The sequence below is a fragment of the Athalia rosae genome, chromosome 1, assembly GCF_917208135.1.
Source record: "Athalia rosae chromosome 1, iyAthRosa1.1, whole genome shotgun sequence".
NCBI classification, from domain to species: Eukaryota; Metazoa; Arthropoda; class Insecta; order Hymenoptera; family Athaliidae; genus Athalia; species Athalia rosae.
Window position 1 is genome coordinate 21447607 of NC_064026.1, and position 18552 is coordinate 21466158.

Genomic DNA, 18552 nt, shown 5'->3' on the forward strand with positions numbered 1-18552 from the left:
TTTTTCCTAAGCCGCAGCTTTTTATTCCAATTAAAGTAATTTTCAGGGATGAAAACTTTGCCTATTATGTAAAAAGCAGGTTCAGGGACAAGTCGGTGAACAGCCACCTGCGGGAGCTCTTCTCTGATTCGTCGAATTCTGAAACAAATTAGCGAGAGCTCATCAAATTGAAAGTTTCGAAGTTTTTACTTCGAACTGAAGAAGTCGACAAATTTTCTAAAGTGCAAATATTCACTTGAGCTTCTCACAATTCTTAAACGCCTGCATATCTTATTCGGAACATTTGCAGCCCTGTTAGCATGCAGCATAATATGAACTGCATGATGTATTTTATAAATAGACGGATTATTGATACAAGGTTACCGAGGACGGACAACTTACTCTGCTTTACAAGTACAAAATAACGAGATCATTTTACTGACTGATAAAGGGTGAAAAGTTATCATACAGTCACATGACATACTTATAGTCACATTGTGAAATATGGCCGATTTACAGCAGGTACACCATAAAGCTCTATTTTCGTGTTTAAGGAGCCGCATATATTGAGTGTCATAGAAACTATAGCATTGATATTTATGACACATTTCAGCTGAACGTGTGATTTCGTTCTCGAATTCCACTGTAATTCGAGGCAATGAACCGTGGGTGCTGCGTAGATGAAAAATATAAGTTCCACAATTTCACTCGCATATTTTCACATACATACCTGTACGTGTATAGTTTTTGTAGTTTATTTTCAACTTTTACTGTAACGTATGTGTATTATGTATATTGACATTAGGGTGTTTCATTTTTAGGCGATATTTTTTTTTCTCTTTTCTTACCGGAAAATCTGATACTTCATAGAAGAGGAGGAATGTCGCTGTTGAAAAATAAAAATTTACAGTGAATTAGTGGCTCTGCTCATCCAATAAGCAGAAACCAAAACTAAAAAAATATATCGCCTAAAAATGAAACACCCTAATAGACATACATAAGTATATAACTATACGTATTGTGTTAACCAAGGGTAATTTGAAACTACTGACGTTAATGCGACGACGTGTACTGTACTGCCCGAGTCACTCATTGCCATAAATTTCCAAATCAAATCTTGCTCAGCTTTTGAATTTCACAACCAATCCTAAACATACGTTTCATTTATCAAAACCTTACAATCAGCCAAAAATTATTCGGAATTCGTTGATTATGGTCAATCTCGTCGTAAACATGTGGTAAAGGTAATCGATATGGCTGCACAGGCGGGTTTTCGATATCAATTTTGTTCGGATTGTAAGATGGGCCGGTTATCATTACAGGAAATTCAGTGTCGATAATTCGAAGGGCGATCGATTTTAGAATCATGGAACCTAATCTAATTGGTCTCAAGATATATAACCATATCAAATGTGAATTTGTACAACCGCACGCGAACCTATGAACTCGATGAAGGATTAACGCCCTTCAATGTGTCGAAGTTTCTCTATCGGCTACAAGGAAGAGTATCGGCAATATTTTTTCAATTCATGCATTGCCTTGACGTTCGTCAATCATTTTCTCACGCAATACGATCTGCAGTTGCCATCAAATAGTTTACAGTTCACGATCAAACGGCGTATGCCTTGCTTTTGGGAGGTTCCGTTTAGATAAAACCACATAAGCAGACCAATGAATAACATAAAGTTGGTGCCCACGCTTGACCTTGTGAACCGTGCCTGCCACGCGTACACTATTCTTTGGATTCATGTTCAGTTAATCCGGTTGAACATTTGTGCTTTATACTGCGTGATTGAGAGTCAGCTGTATGGAAAGGAACTATTTCGTTTTTACGTCGTACTATCAATTCCCGATGACATGAATACCCGGACGCATAATACTGACGTGGACTACGATGAAGATAAGGTACGTAATTTATGTAAAGTACCAATTTATTGCGATTAGCAACATCAAATAGATTGTAGGACATACGTTGGCAACGAAAAATATTATTTCTATCCTATCTGCATCGGCAGGTTACTCATGTGCAACTGGAGCCATAGACAAGCGGTCTGTTCGAACTTGGTATTTTCCTACAGAAACTCATTCATTTTACTCGCTTATTTGTGAGTTTACTTTTATCTTGATCAATTTTAATCTAAAATACAGGTGAACGTAAGCTATATCTTGGGAATAGGGTTATGATTACTGATATTTTTAGAACATTAGTTCCTGCATTATGGGGAGTATGAGGTACGCGTCTTCTAGGATTTATTTGTAACTCGTGCGGATCAAGTTCATTTCCTTGGAAACTACAAACTGGAAAGTTTGTATACTGCCTGTGTAGTGCCATACGTATAATTATGTCAACTTCTTACGGAACGTGAGATGAGAATTATGCAAGAGATGAGAATCATAAGACATTGTACTGTTTGGCATGGCGCTTACACATCTGCTTTTTTCACGCAATCTCAACTTCGTGTTATTATGAATTCATATAATATGGCTTTATCTTGTAGAGATTTTCCAAACATGTGAGATACAAGAATCTTGACTGGGGATGCAATGCATTTTAGGACCGTTTAGTATTTGGATACCTTTAAGGAAATTGTATTTGGTAGACTTAGATCAGTAGTGATTCAACAGCTTTCATCGGAAAATCAGGAATCAATTACCGAAAGAGCGCGAAAACGGGAAAACCGTCTGAGTGTGTTTTTACAACTGTACGTTTTTCAAACTATCGAGCCAGCAAATAAAGAATCTCTAGTTAACGACATAAGTTGTAATATATTCTCGTGAGTTAGTTCAAAGATTTATTAGGCGCCTTTACCATACAAGGTACAGAAACACTTGTTCCCGATTGCCCGCCAGCACCCCGCCTGTAGCAAGCTTTGCAGCTCCCATAATAAAACGTAACAGGATTTCTGTCTCCCATGGGCGTAGCAGTATCAAACTAGAGATACAGGAAAACTTGTAAAACTTACCAGTTGATTTCTAATCGACAGAGTAATAAAAATATGATTGTGCGTTACGTAGACGAGGTACACGTGACAGAAAATTGTCGGTATGTCAGCGCAGCTTTATCTAGCCTTATCGTGCGATGAGCTAAGGTATTTTTTTAACTCTCAATTAGTTATTACAATTGGCGTACAGCTGCGTGTATCATCAGGGTCACCTGCTGGTGCCTGCCATAGCACAACGTAGTGTGCATTAAAGGTTGACGCGATGCAGTCGCCTTTGGGCCATACGCTTTGGGCTGTCTGGCGAGCAAGTAGTTGGCTCATAATCCATACAAGTAGCATTTAGTTTTTGTCAGATAATACTCCCGATGATACGAGCGACGTTTGTCGCTGAGAGTTCAAAGTGAAGTTTATATCTCTTTAATGTGACCATCGCAAAAAAACGAATCACCGCAAATATCTTGATTCTACAATCTTCAGTCATAACGTATTGGAGTAATATTCGAGCAGGATGTATGGTGTGGAAGGCATAAAAGGCATCAAATATCTTAACCAAAACGGAATACTAAATAGAGCTTCCGATTAACCACGTTACAGAACTAGTGAATTATCTTCAAATATGCATCGTGAATAATATGAAGATTTAACAATTTCTCTAACCCACGCATAACGAGACTCGCTGACAGGCCTTTTATTGTGGTAACAAAACACCGAACGACATAACCTCTAATATTACGAAGCTGAATGCATATATGCAACAGGTGTTTCACGTTCTCACATATCTATAGTGTGACATTCACTCATCAAGGCGTAGCTTCAGCTTCGGTGACTAAGATAAATTTTAACGTTGAAAGTGGAATTTTCTCAAATTGAAATGAACTAATTGTTCGTAAAATATTGTTTCATTTGGTTGTGAATGTTTAAACTGATAGTCCCGTTTTTCTAGTGTATTAATATTTATTGTGTACAAAACTGTGTTTTCAATTTTTATCCAATGTAAACAAAATTGTGAAATAAGTGCAAAGCCTCTGGCGTTAACGTTTCTCATGTAGTTAAATATCGTGTAACATGTCATACATCCAGCCCGAAAATTCGAACAGAGTGAATTCGATAAAACAAAAATTCGAATCTGCTCCAGAAACCAAAATTTCTCCAGAGCACAAATGTTTTGCCTTGAAACCAAAAGAATCTCTTTGCCGAACACTCAGTGCTTCCCCTATTGCGCCACGAAAAAATTTAACCCTGCAAGTCACCAGGCAACTTTCCAATCCTGGTAGAAATATCAAAAGAACTCCTGCATTTCGAGGGGATAAATTATCTCGCACAAAGAATTTGAATTCACCGACAAAAGAGAGGACTGTTTCTTTGGTTGACAAGAACGTCAAATTGTTTGAAGACAATCCTGAGTATGGAAAAATCGGCAATGTTAAAAAGAAAATACAGAAGGATAACACAGTTGAAGAATTTAATATGGTTTATGACGATGTGGACTCAGTTGTCAGGCTTGATGACTTTGAGAATAAAAATTTGAATCTCACAAAGACATTGCAGGATACTGTAGGGTATGGTAAAATATTATCCAAGGGAAATGATAGATTGAAAGACTCTCGAAGCCAGTCGCTCGAGCGTTCTATTGATAAACAAATATCCGATGCAAGAATGAATGAATGTAAAGACTCAGTTAGAACAACTGTTATTTCAAGGCATAAAAATATATCATCATTGTCAGGTGGAAACAATCATTCCAGGACTACTAATGAAGAGACAAGGTCTGGAATTTTGAGCCAGTATGAGTATAATAAAAAGAATGTCAGCTCACTTTTCAAACTAGATAAATTTATGAAAAATGGCGTTGAATACACCAAAGTTAATAAACCTAAATTAAAACAAATTGATGATGGAAAATCTCCTAATCAAACATACCTCCATAATTTTCATGACCAGAAAGATGAACTTCCAGATATAAGAGAGGAGTTATCGAGGAGAAAATGTAAACTGCGCAAAAAGGTGGAACAATCTTCAGGAGACTCAAAATTTGAATTACCTAGAGGACTTAATCAGCTTTCTGAAAACTTTTCTGAGGAACTATTTGGAAATGAATCAGACAACTGCGGCCAAAAAACACTTGACTTTGTTCCTGTGAAAGATATTATTCTAAGAAATAAAAGCGACGATTTATCAAGAAAGTCTTCCTGTATCAACGAATTGCAAGGTATGTTTGGTAATAAGCTAACAGACACATTAAAGGCAGCTTTGAAAGCTCCACTACCAGCTGGACCTCCGCCTAAAAAGCCACCAAGAACTTTTGCCCATAGCCCAATATCAAATCGTTCTCCTGTCGATGACTATGAAGAAGTGGATGGCTTCTGGCAAAAAAAAAAAGTGCCAAGTAGTGAAATCACCTGCATGAGCTTGGAGCATGAAGCACTGGATGGTCGAAAAGAGAAAATTCGCAGTTTCTTACATGACACTAGCACTCAACAATTACGGATAAACTTAGAGGAAAAAAACAGAAGAATGCAAACTGACAGTCCAACCTCAGACAAACCAGCAGCTAAGTCTGCAAACAGAAATGGAGACATTAATAATGACTCAGAAGAGCTGGAAAAAGTTCATAGCAAATTGCGTAGATCTTCAAATCTGGATAGCCATCTACATGGAAGAAAGGAGCGCAACAAAAGCTCACCAAATTTTGGCGATGAAGTACAGAATTCAGGTGAATATGAGCCTATTTCTGCCCCAGTGTCAAAGACTGATGAACAATCAACCCAAATTTCGGTGTCACTATCAAAACTTGGTATCAGTTCTCAACAAACAACAGAGACTGAAAACAGTGTTGTGACAATTGATTCTACCTTACGACCAAAAAGAATTTTCTCACCAGCCCATGCTTTAAACAAAACGTCTTCCAAAGACAACTCAACCTCACTGCATAATACTTCTTACTCTCCGCAAAAATTTAAAACGTCCCCAGTTAGGTCTTCTAGTACTACTAGATCCAGGTCATGCAAAGATTCTAAAGAGATGTTGGAAAAATTGGAACACGTTTTGACACAGCATACAAAAGCTTGTGGTCCAAAAGTTATCATACCTCGTACGGATAAACTTGATATTGCTGTTACTCAAGACATGAAATCTGAGACTATATCTAGGCACAAAGAGATATTTCAAAAAAGACTATCTCGAACTTTAGAAGAGGCAAAAAAATTGGGTCCACTTCCTGATACTCCAGATTCATCACCTGAGAAGAGCAGAAATTTGGCATTCGATTGCCTGCCTTCATTGAATTGCGCCGGAAATTCTAGTATCTATGAGCAGATACAAAATCCAGATTTTAAAACCTATTTAACGGATGATAAGACCTGCGGATCATTGGCTAGAACTGAAAATATTTACAGTAAATCTGGCATCCCTCTTCTTCCGAATTCGCAATTCTATTTAGACAATAACAACGAAAATGCGACAAATTTTTTAAGCACGGACCCATACGATACATTAATTATTAGCCCAGCGTCAAAAAGACTTTCGACCGAATTGACGACGTTTTCTGATGCGAAAAAGCAGATAAAAAAAGAGGAGCCCGTTTATGCGGAACCTTTCACTTTCGACCAGAATTTTAGCACCGATATATCAAGACTGTCAGAAACGGGCACATCTTCACCTAGAAGTGAGAGGAAATTTCGTTCAAATAAACAAGAAGACAGTCCGAAGACTCTGCGGAAGGGCGCAGAATTGCATTATATGGTAAGAGCCGCTATCCTTCAAAAATTAATTGCACGAGTCAACAATTATTGTCCGCATTGATCGTCCGATTCGCTGTGCCTGAATATCCACATCTTTTCAATTAATCCGCGTGCAATTCATAACTATCTACAATATCATATCTTGAGATTGATGTACCTGTTTTTGATTGCATCGTATCGCCTTCTTTGTTTTAATTGATTTATTTTATTCTTTCAAATATTGCAGTGTCGTAATATGAAATGTATTATGTGATAAATAGCGGGAAAAAATTCACGTTGGATGATTCGTGGGAAATTTTAGCGTTGAGAATAATCATACAGATGAATAATGGGGGCGTATATGGTTCGCTCGCTAATCAGTTAAAATCATACGTGAATTAAGAGGGCGACGTAAGAAAGTTTGAAATGGAAAATAATTGACCTTTCATAGACGATGGTTCAGTTTCTCACACAATGTAACTGGTGGGCTCGACGTATAGTTAAAATTCGCAATAACTTGATGCATAAGCAAAATAGTTTGTGTTGCCTACGAAATAGGTTGATAGATCCATGAATTCATTGATATCTAGTAAGAGACAATATTCACCTGAGTCATTAGATATTACATCCAATTGGTTTTAATTGCTTGGTGACATTGAAAACATCACGGTTCGAGTTTGACAATTTCCTGCGTTCAATTCGCACGCCTAACATAAATCGATTGATGCCTATAGTACAGTACGTGATTATTTCTTTTAAAAAGGTGTTCATGACTCTGGATATTTGACCTATCGCAAAATTATATTTAGCCGTGAGCAGCACAGGTTTGTTATACTTTTTGTTATTGACCCATAAGTTATCGATTTACCGCACAAGCTACCAGTCTGGTGTTATCCTTGCGACGAAGCGAGGCTCGCAGTCAAAGAATTGAAAAGCTCGAACCGCGGTGTGCTCATATTATAAATGACAAATGTAATTATTATCGGTAACAATCTCGATGAATCAGGTGGGTGGTCTAAGCAATAGATCTTCCATGAACGTTTCGAAGTGAGTGAACAATAAATTTTCTTTATAATGAGGGAACATTCTCCTGCGTAGAAGTCTCGCCCATCTTTCTGTTTTCCGCACGAAGAAAAAAAAACCAACAAACTGTTGTGTGGTATGTTACACTCAGCTAATCATCGATATAAAATCTGAAAAAAATTTACACAACGCTAGTTGTTCCACCAAGCCGTGCCGATTCATTCGGTAATTTGACACAACACAAACCGTTCTAACTCACATCGCACATATCTATGTCACCTGTACATTGTTTGCATATTTTTGTAACAGAAAAAAAAAAAAACTGTATAATTGTCCGCAGTGTACTCCGATCCCAATCGCTTTCATAGAGGCCAACAATAACCATATTGAAAATGAATTGACAATCATGAACAATCGACAAGAAAATGATCCCGCTAAGAAATCATCGCTCAAGTCGGTGCTCCCGTTGCGTCCTTCGCCGGACAAGTTCGATAAAACTAAGGTGATATGCACTGTATTGTAATCGTCGAAATCCTTACTTATTGTATCCAGGTGTCGATTTCGTATCAAATATACGTATATTGATTTACTTTTTTCGATTATTATTTCATGCATTTGTCGCAAGAATTCGCGTGATGATTCGAAGTTTAAAAACGAGAGCATCTGCACCGCGGTTCATTATTCGCGATTAACATCTTAAATACAAAAAAAAAAATGTTATCTGCATGAATAATTATGCGAATTACGAGACACTATACGTAATATGAATAGCGCTGTGCTAGTTCGCTGATGAATTCGAATACTTTCGAATTTCATACTACAGAGATACGTACCTCTAATTATATACCAGTATATGGCTCGATGCAAAGCCTACACTCATGACAGAGATAGGGAGAATGAAATTAATTTCATTTCCTTTTCCTGTCAGCAAATCATTTATACGGTTCTGTGCTACCTCTAAATCCGATTAGAATTCAATCGCAATTATAATTCATCAATGTGATACGAAAATAATGATCTCGTTGCGTGACTGTTGGGCTTCATGCCGCATTATTCTGGTTTATTATCTCTAGAATTTGATAAAAAGTTCTCACCACAAAATCGACACCTGCTGAGAATATCTCGAAAAATTTTAAGATTACTCGGTGTTGGAGTAATTTTTTTTAAATTCACTTTCATGCTCTATTTTACACTTACTTATCACATGTGTACACTTTCTCACCCATTTTTCATTTTTCTATTTCCACGCAATTTATGTTATGAACTGATTCATGAGCAATATTGACGTAGTGAATGTACGGTTTTGGTGATGGTGTGGTGGTGATGGCGGCTGTGGTTGCAGATCTGAAAATTATAATGATGCGATGTCTTCAATATATCCTCTTTCAGATCGAAGAAAGGAACTCCGTTTTCCTAGTTCTAACGATTATTCATTGCCTATAACGCAAACCTCGACGCAAACAATGACAGTGAAGAGCGAACAGTCTCAGAATCGGTGCATCGTCAGTGTTCGTATCGTTTCCTTAACAATAAGTTAAAAGCACGTAATTTTCGATTACAATTTATTTGATTTCTGAATAAACACTGCACTTCTGAAATTTTCTACAGTATTCAGTTTATAACAGTAATTTTTCAATCGGTGGTTCCTGCAGTGCAGGCGGATTGGTTTTGACCGAGATTTTGACTATCGATAAGGTCTAAGCTCCTGAGATTCATGATGCATACACCGATGTCGCAGAAGATGTATAAGTTCCTATTTGCGTACATATGGCGGTTTCCTTCTCGCTGAATAGCTTCTTATCTAATTCCAAACCCTCATGACGATGTTGTTGGTCAAGAATCGCGCCAATGGAGGATGAGGCGTATAAAAAGAATATTCATGTAATATCCACATGTATACCTTATGTACCCCGCTATGTGACAGCTAGTAAACTACACGCTTCTGGAGTCAGCAGAGTATCGCACAATAACAGTATAGCAGCTGGCGTTAAACCTCTAACTATAATGGCAGCGGTATTATAACTGGCATGATAACGTCAGAAATAAACAAGTTTTCTTCTTTATGTTTGTTTTACTCGGTCATATAAAGTTTTCATCTCGTGTATCACCGGTTCCGACATTAAATCGAATCGGTTAATTTCATCGGATATTATTACTACTCTGAAACAATGATTCGTCGTTACGTAAGTGCAGATTGACTATTTACCCAACTATAACAATGTCATCGTCTGAAGTAAAAATTGACCAATGCGAAACAATGTTTACATGGTGCATTAGATGCACTGCAGGACGTGTCAAATTTTCGTTAGCATTTTTCTCGTCTTCTTTTCTACATTTAGAGTGATAAGTGCTCCTAGATAAAATTGTATGATTTATGAATGTTTGTGGTGGTCCTTTTTTCGATTAAAATTTTTTTTCTCTCGGACATTGTGTCAAAATAACGTGTATTATAAGTTTATATAAAGTCCAGTCGAAATGATAAAAGTGAGAAAAAACGCACAGAAGGAAGTGGTTGCACGATACTGAATTCTGACTCACGTGGCTTTCAGTACCTCGTCATTTGTGAACAAGTGTAGACGCATGTAAAATGACTTCCATGTGTGCTATCAAGAAGGAAGTTAGTGCAGTTTTGTTTTGAAAAAAAAAAATATTTCCAAATTATACCTGTACGATAATACCTTGAACATTTTTCAACAAGATCTCATTCATTAAAACACACGTAACAACCTATATCATGTCATTTTCGCGGTATATCAGTACCACCGACGAATATTGTTTTCTTTTGCTTTTGTTCACTTTCGTTCAGGACCACTTTCTGCTATAAACTCATATTATACGTACTATACGCGTACGGGCATTCGATACAGCAATTTTTCACCACATGTGGCTTTTTTAAGGCCTTGATAAGATCTGGCAGAACGGAAACATCATAATATACCTCCTGAGCTCTGTCTAGATTAATTTTACACTAAATTCCAATACATTTATTCGGGGTCCTCTGTAAACTTAAAAAAATTATGATCATTCAAACGATTGAATTGTCGAGTTTCAAGCCAAAAATACCTCTGCACCGTTCATCTATTCTGTGACTCGCGATGTGTGAAAACAATCGTACGGAAAGGTTGGGTCAAGTTCGTTGCTCCAACACATCACAATTGTGTTACCCAGCGGTCCAGCTGGTCGATTATCGCTCATGACTTCTCGAATATGTCTACAGCGTAAAACCGTTGGACTCAATACCGATTTAGTGGTTCAAATGAACCGTTCCTGAGATCACCTCTTTGTACATCGGTGCACCTGGGTGCCATGTTCTTCAATATTTTTGAAATTTTCCAACGGGATCCTTTTGATAAATTTTTCAGGAACATCTCTGAATTTTTTCGAATGCTTTTCTAACGTGCAGTGACGATCCAAAGTCAACCTACTTCGATTACTCCGAAAATAACCACGTTTTCTGACCCTTCGATAGTCATAACTGTCTGTGTATTTTTTTCTCGAAATTAGAAAATGAGTCATCAGACGCAGAATGCTCCAAGCTTTCAAACCTCTTTTGAATTTCTGCTCTATCATTTTTTTCTTCGTAGTTATAAACCTCCAAACTGAGGGCTCGAAACTTTACGCACCGACAGTAGTACTTTTGGGTTTTGTTATGTAGGATTTACAATTAGTCTATTTTATTCGTTATCTCGGGATGGGTGCAAGGGTTTTAGAATAAATTGATACTATGTTCCGTTTTGTAATACGTCCTGTTTGTTTAACGTCCTCAAACCAACTGTCTTTTCGAACTCGTTATACACTCATCCGCTATCGTTCTCTCTCATACTTGCTGGCACGTAAACATACTTAACTCACACTCAACTCACGCGCACACTTTACAATTGCTGGTCTTCCTCATTTTATTTTCGATACCTACAGTTATTACTGGAACCGTGTTCTCTGTGTAATTTGGAAGTCAAGATTGCTTAGGACATTTTGATATCCGTCAGTGGAAGCGAACTTGAGTGCCCGCACGTTTGTCTTTGACTCGTAGTGTATTGAAAGATCCCTTTTGTTCTCGCTTTTTTCTAATCTCTAATATATTATCTTAAGTTATGGATATTCTCATTTTTAGTTTTATACTCCTTGCATTCAGTAGCTTCGCTTCTTTTTTCACTTTTTGTTGTCACCTGTGGTTATTTGTTCTTCTTTGTATGTTCGACGTTAAGCGACTCGATGTAAGTTTTCGTCATTTATGTCGAGCAAGTTTACTAACAATGTATTCCGAACGAGCATCTTATCCTTAACAGCATCTTCTGCATAATTCTGTTTCTCAAAACATAACGTATCTCCACATTTAAGGGGATGCGGCATAGTCCTGTTTCACCACCGAAAATATTATCGCCCGTAACTTCTGAATGACTGGATAAAACTGATCGCTTAGTTTTAGGAAAACGATCGCGATAGGCAACTGAAAATTTCCAAAATCTACCTCACTTGGTGACATTTTTCTATTTTTCTTTTGGAAATTTTCTGGTCTTTTGTCGAAAAGATTTTCTTTGAACTGGGCGATCCTCCGAAAGAAAATCTGTTTCATCCAGACCTTTGGGATGTACAGGCGATAATATTGTCGGTGGTAAAAATCCTCTCAAACGCGAGATTCGGAAATTTTTTTACATGTTTTATTAGTCACTGCAAAAAGTTCTTCAAAAAGATAACGATTGAATTATTTTCGGTAGATTTTAGTTAAGTGTATCCATCTAACAGCATGTAAATTATAGTTTTGGTGGGCACTAAATATCCTATACCTTTATTGCTGGCGTATCATTAAATTGAACTTGATTTCCGCTAAGTTTCGATCCCACGCGTTGACACTTCGTTCACTGAATGTAATTTTAATTATTTTAGATAGAGCAGTTGTTAGATCAAGCATTTGGCCAGCCGGTAATGGCCGGATCGGAGACCCCAACAGATTCGAATACCTCATCTGATACCGACTCTTTAGCTTCCGTAACTTCGATAACCGAAGAAACCTCAACATTTGGCGAAAAGCTACAAATATTTAAAGATAAGGAAAAAATATCTCGATCAAATAAAGCTGACCTTCACAGAACGCAGACTGATAGAAGAAAGAACTATCTTAGACGGGTTTCATCTAAGTTCACCGATCGTAATCACAGTGGTCTTTCGGTGAACAGAGGGGACAACCTGTTTGAAGCCTGTATTCTTGTTGAATTAAATCTCAGTACAAGGATACCATACGTCAAGGATCGGTATCCAATACATGTAAGTTTCAAATTGCAATATCAACTGGAAACGGTCTTTTAATACCCGTATTTGTGTATCTACGCTTAGATAATCAAACAAGTTTACTGAAAGATACATGTTTCCATCGCTTTTTCCAGCGGTCCGCGATACTTAACATAAGTTTTCGATACTCACGAAAGTACTTTTAAGATGTCGATCTTGTTCATTTTATTGGCGATAGGTGAGAACCCCAGCGTGGATAGAAAATTTTTGTTTTCCCGATGGACTGGACTGGCCTCCTATGGAATCGGAGCAAAACTTGGCATATACCTTTGTTCTAACTGACGAGAAAGGAAATCGTCGGTATGGCTACTGCAGGCGGGTTAAGCCAGAAGGAGCACCTGTATGTTTACCTCTAGCGTACTGTTTGATCTCGAAACATCGAGCTAGTGGTTTTTATGCCAAACTCTTGGACGAACTGGAATCGAGACACGGTCAACCAGACATAATGAAAATAAGTTTCATCGAAAGACTCTACAATAGCACAATGCCACAGCCTGGTCAAGCACTGAGAATTAAAACACAGGTCATCGATGCCGTCAATGAACCAATCATCGAAGTCGCTGGCTCTGGAACTATTAACAACGTTGCAAGTGAAAAATATATGAATTCTTATGGGAAAATTTCGGGTACTTCGATGCCCAAGTTGATTGAGACAATGCTAGATTCAGAGAGATCAAAAGCTGAAGAAGATTCGTCCGACGGTTTAACGGAGTTCGCAGATGAGGAATACTTCATGATAAGAATGGATGATCACCGACTAGAAGAGAAGGATATGAGCCAATTATTCGATGCTGTCTCAACCAAAGTGCTATTATTGTTGTTTTCGAGCTTATTACTGGAACGAAAAGTTGTTTTGATCAGTAGCAAATTAAGGTACATAATTTTCCCGTATACTCTACGATGTCGATCTTAATTTTCAGACTCCTAGAAAATGAACTCTGCCAATATGTGGTTTTTCGGTCGCTCTAAAATTACATAAATTCATTCCAGTAAATTATCATCATGTGTGGAAGCCTTACAGAGTCTGCTGTATCCGTTTAGTTGGCCACATCCATTTATACCGTTTCTGCCAAATATTCCTGAATTTTCGGAGATCCTCCAAGCGCCATCGCCTTTTGTTATCGGAATCCTAAAACAGAAAAATGGATTCAGCATTGAAGTAGGGCCATTGGAAGATGTAAGTTGAAGGGTACTATAAAATCAGTAGACAAGTATGGTACGATGAATCATTTTAATTTTTTTCAGGGTATCGTAGTTGACTTGGACACGTCAAAAGTAATTTCAGCTGTTGGAGACGAATCCTCGATTCTACCGTCCAGACTTCAAAAAGGCTTGAAGTCAGCTTTACAAATAGTATCGAATACCGAAAAATCTGGAATTGGTTTCCGAAACTATTCAATTTCTGAAGCATTTTTGAGAGTTTTCGTCGAGACGATCGCTCATTGCGATTCACACATTGTTTCGCAACAAGATGGAAAAATTGTTTTCGAGGTATGTTTCGAGGATTGTTGGTAAATAAAAGAAGTTTTTTGTACTTCACGTAGATAGGTACTCAATTCTATTTCTATTTAGGAATTAATTCGATAAAGTTTATCTAATCATTTACTCTGCTTTTCAGAAAGAGTCATTTGTAAAAGCTGCACCATCCCGGGGCATCCAATACTTTCTAGAATGGTTCGTTGAGACACTGATGTTCAACCAATTCATACAGTATCGAATTCTGAGAGTAGAAGGAGTGAATTTGCCCGCAACAGATCAAATGAAGTTATTTGGGTTGAGGTTAGCAGAATACAAGAGAGCTGCTGACAGAAATGGGCAAATAAAAAAGAGTTCCACCAAAAAAAAAACTTTTGGTAAGTAACTGTATCAACTTCATTAGTCCAGAAATTACTTTTGGAAGAAATCTGTTTTCAGGGATCTGATTCCCGTGATAATATTCCTTGCTTTCGATTTGTTGCAGGTGATCGGTTTAAAGACTTGACTAATTTCAATTAATGAAGCTTTGGACAGAGTTCAATAGAATAGGAGAGAACTTTCAGCAGATATTATTTCGAGTGGAATTGTGCTTAATGATGTATGTAAGTCTATTATCTCATATCCAGAGATCTTACAAGTTACTTTTTTCAAGTAAAGTGGCATCTTGTAGCTTTAATTAGTCTAAGCGGCAGGTTATATTTTTGATAGGGTGCTGTTATTCTGATAGCCATTACTAGTACCTTCCTTAATTAGTGTAACAGAACGACCTGTTTTAATAATAAGTGGATACATAAATCATAAGTGCATAAGACATACAAGTAGCGTTAAATCAAAGACAATTTAAGATAGCGTATAGGTGTAAAATCACGTAGCCAAAGTATATTTTCATAGCAGAATAAGACGAGATGTTGGCAAAGCAGTATGGAAGGAAGTATATCGTTTGTTAATATCCTACTCAATCGCACAATGTTTTTACCTGAATTTAATCACTAATGATAAATGATGTTGATTTTGTTTTTGTTATTGCCATTACTTACGCATACTGTGATTATTTATTTCATACATATTATATAATTTTCTCCATGTCGTTCTATTTTCGTACTCGTTTATAATATTACTTTGTTTGGTACATAAATAAAATAATCACATGACTATTTCTTTGAAAGTGGTATTCCAATTACTTAAATATTTAGTCTTGTCACAAATCAAGTCTAGTTAAAAAGACCGAGGAAAATCAATGCTCGAATCCGTTTCTCGGATATTATCAACAATCGCTGATATTAACAATGTCAAGCTCCTTGCAAACACCTGTAGATGTCCTACATGATATAAAAAGATTGTATTCCAGTCGACGATACCCTAGCATTCTGTTGGATGTGATTAGTTTTCTCGCTAGATGTAGCTACGACTCCGTTTCGACATCCGTACCTTCACGGAAAGTGCCAGTGCCCACATTACGTAAAGGAATCATTATCGTCGACTCGGTGGTTTTGCTCCAGTTGATTCGCATATATTCAGTAGATACACAGAAAAAATTTAGTGTATCCTGTATAAAATGGACGAAGAAGATGAACGAGCACCTCTGATGCTTTTCGGAAGAGATGTAACACAAATTCCATGCTTTAGAAGCAGTTTTATGTATGGAATTGGTACTGGTGTCTTCTGTGGGTTAGCGACGTTCATGTTTACCAGCAGGCCACGTATCTCCTCCCACGCAGGCGTGGCTAGCTTCGTTAGTACGACATGGATCTACTGGATGTATTGCAGATACGAATGGGCGAAGCGGAAATTGGAGGCAGAACAACTTCAAGCCGTAATAGAGCAGTACACCGAACGCCGAGGTACACCCGGTGATATCGCAATTCCGCAAGAGACATTGCCTTTGGTGGATGCTTGAGGCGAAGTTCTTACAATGTAAATGAAACAATACGCAAGAGAAATACGAACTACCCTTAATTGTGACTTGACGAGTTTAAAATGTAGAATAAAAGTAATCTTATTTGATAATTACGATAAGATTTCTCCAATAAATATAAAAGTTATTTTTGTTTTAAGAATTCTTTCTAATTTTTCCTATCCTCAAATTTTTAATTGACGCGATACAGCTAAGCGTGGTATACTTGCCCTGCGCTCATAAACCCTACCGATGACCTCTAATTCTGACCTTTCTGACATGAAATTAACGGACCTTGCGCCTGGTCTATACACGTACTTTAAGGTCAAGTATACGCAAGATTTAAGATTAATATTCATTCACAGATTTCTTAAATATACTTGATCTTAAAGTGCGTGTGTAGACCAGGCATTCACGGGCTTTTTGGAATTCTTTTTTTTTACCTGATTACGTGGGAGAGCTCCGATTATCAGGCAGTAGTGAAATGTCAATTGTCGGTATAGTTATCTATACCACGTAATTATAACTTATAAGTCGTGCCTACATTTGTTTCCTCGATAATTTCACGTACAGAAATTTCAAAGCATTTCTGAAAAAGGCGTATGACATCCAACGATCGCTCGCACTATATTATTTTGCGTATATGACTTTGGTTACAACATTCATCTTGTATCATGTTATTTTACGAACGTGCTAATTGATAAATACATCAAGATTTATGCGACTCGGCCATAATGAGTAAGAATTTTTCATTTACATACTTATTCTATAGCATTGAATCGACTCGTCCGTACTCCGCAATTTGTAGCGTGTTATAGCTTTCATGTATGAACCTGATGTATAAAAATAGAACAGCTGTGCAATTTTCTGCATTTTGCAGCCGGGTAGGTATACGTAAAACTTGATGATGATGTTATCATTCAATTCATGAAAACAATCAATGAAACAGCTTGCGAAGTTCAATCGAATAATTTGTACAAAATATATTATTCGAATTGAGATATCCGTGTGTCTCAGATGGACTAACTCACATGTGAAGAACGTGTAATAGTAATTCCCAGGTCGTTAGTGGAGAAAGATGACTAGGTGATTATCGAAGCTGAATTGGCGGCAAAAATTTGGAAATTTTTCGTTTCGTAATTAATTAAGAATTGTACCAATGCTACGGTTGAGCCTTGAGACCGTGTCTATACTCTTATCTGTAAACATGCATGCGATTAGCTACATTTAATGACAGAAAATAGTGATTTCCCCCCTCAATGAATAAGGTCTCATGAATTTTCATTAGCTATGCTTTGAGGTCAATCATCATCCGCGCAGTTTTTAAATTCTGGAATTCCGATAATATACGCCGTACTCTCGTAACGACGTCTGGATCTCCGACAGGCGTCAATGGATGGAAGCAGAGCAGCTGCGTCATAATAGTCGTATTGCAGTACCTTTTCTCTCTATAAGGAAAAGAAGGCCACAGACAACTTCTTCAAAGACATTTCGTTCGAACAAGTATCCGCAGACCCACGGTAGCACGTATTTCCCAAAGTGAACGTATTTCGCTCGTCAATTTTGACTTTTCTATTCTCGTCGTTCGTATTTTGGCAAACTGGCAAGCCATGAATACAGCAAGGCATTAAAAGCTGGTAGTATAACGCGTACGAATTGTTTGAAATTACTTTTGGTCGTTTATTTTTCTCATTTACTTAAAATTACCAAACTCTCCTTCGGTACATCCAATCTTAGGGAACTCTTGCAAAAATCGACGACTACACATATTTCTGGGGCAACTGCGCCGCGGTCAGCCCTAAGTGTTACAATTCATGCTACTATGATACAGTTGTTGAAAAAATTTCTCGAGTGGGGGGGGGGGGGGGGGTATAAGTCATACAATTAATAGTCACTTGACCGAAAAAAAAGTGCAAATGAAAACAGGCCGAAGTACCCGTGTAATTTTACAACGTTTTCTCGTCAGCGTGTACGTGATATAATTAGGTGGGTAAACATAACAACCATCTAATTCACGCTCATTCAGATAATCTATTAGACCTATAACTTTTACTTTATTTTCTAGTTTATTTATTTAATTTTGTTTTGTTTGCGTACGCGCACTATGAACACCTGATGAGAGCCTGTTGGCGAGCAGACAAGGCTCCGTTAATCACAGTAATTAATAACTTGGCACTTTCTTCCTGCAGTGGGTTGCGTAAAAAGATATTATAACCCAGGGGTGTCATATAAA

General features: G+C 37.5%; 2 protein-coding genes and 1 long non-coding RNA gene across 4 annotated transcripts; 2 read left to right on the top strand and 1 right to left on the bottom strand.

The window, feature by feature from the left end:
* Window positions 1-6: 6 nt before the first annotated feature.
* Window positions 7-9935, bottom strand: LOC125500675. The gene is made up of 2 exons (XR_007278111.1): window positions 9564-9935; window positions 7-138 (listed from the first exon to the last, which is right to left on the bottom strand). It is a non-coding gene; the product is annotated as an uncharacterized LOC125500675 (long non-coding RNA).
* LOC105691390 lies at window positions 2992-15986 on the top strand. 2 transcript variants are annotated; one of them, XM_012409828.3, is made up of 8 exons: window positions 2992-6662; window positions 8004-8165; window positions 12548-12925; window positions 13128-13822; window positions 13940-14126; window positions 14195-14440; window positions 14568-14802; window positions 14910-15986. In XM_012409828.3, exons 1-8 carry the CDS (start codon window positions 3987-3989, stop codon window positions 14942-14944), a joined length of 4614 nt encoding a protein of 1537 aa, XP_012265251.2. In that variant the 5' UTR covers window positions 2992-3986; the 3' UTR covers window positions 14945-15986. The 2 variants fall into 2 exon arrangements, with proteins under 2 accessions (XP_012265251.2, XP_012265252.2); XM_012409829.3 differs by lacking the exon at window positions 8004-8165 and having other exon boundaries at window positions 2993-6662.
* Window positions 15956-16479, top strand: LOC105691347 (cytochrome c oxidase assembly protein COX20, mitochondrial). The gene has a single exon (XM_012409753.3). It carries the CDS (start codon window positions 15981-15983, stop codon window positions 16320-16322), a length of 342 nt encoding a protein of 113 aa, XP_012265176.2. The 5' UTR covers window positions 15956-15980; the 3' UTR covers window positions 16323-16479.
* The last annotated feature ends 2073 nt before the right edge of the window (window positions 16480-18552 follow it).

Coding starts and splice junctions, on each gene's coding strand:
- LOC105691347 (XM_012409753.3), top strand. CDS start 15,981: ATGGACGAAGAAGATGAACGAGCACCTCTGATGCTTTTCGGAAGAGAT.
- LOC105691390 (XM_012409828.3), top strand. CDS start 3,987: ATGTCATACATCCAGCCCGAAAATTCGAACAGAGTGAATTCGATAAAA. Junction 12,926..13,127: donor AGGATCGGTATCCAATACAT/GTAAGTTTCAAA, acceptor TATTGGCGATAG/GTGAGAACCCCAGCGTGGAT. Junction 14,803..14,909: donor CACCAAAAAAAAAACTTTTG/GTAAGTAACTGT, acceptor GATTTGTTGCAG/GTGATCGGTTTAAAGACTTG.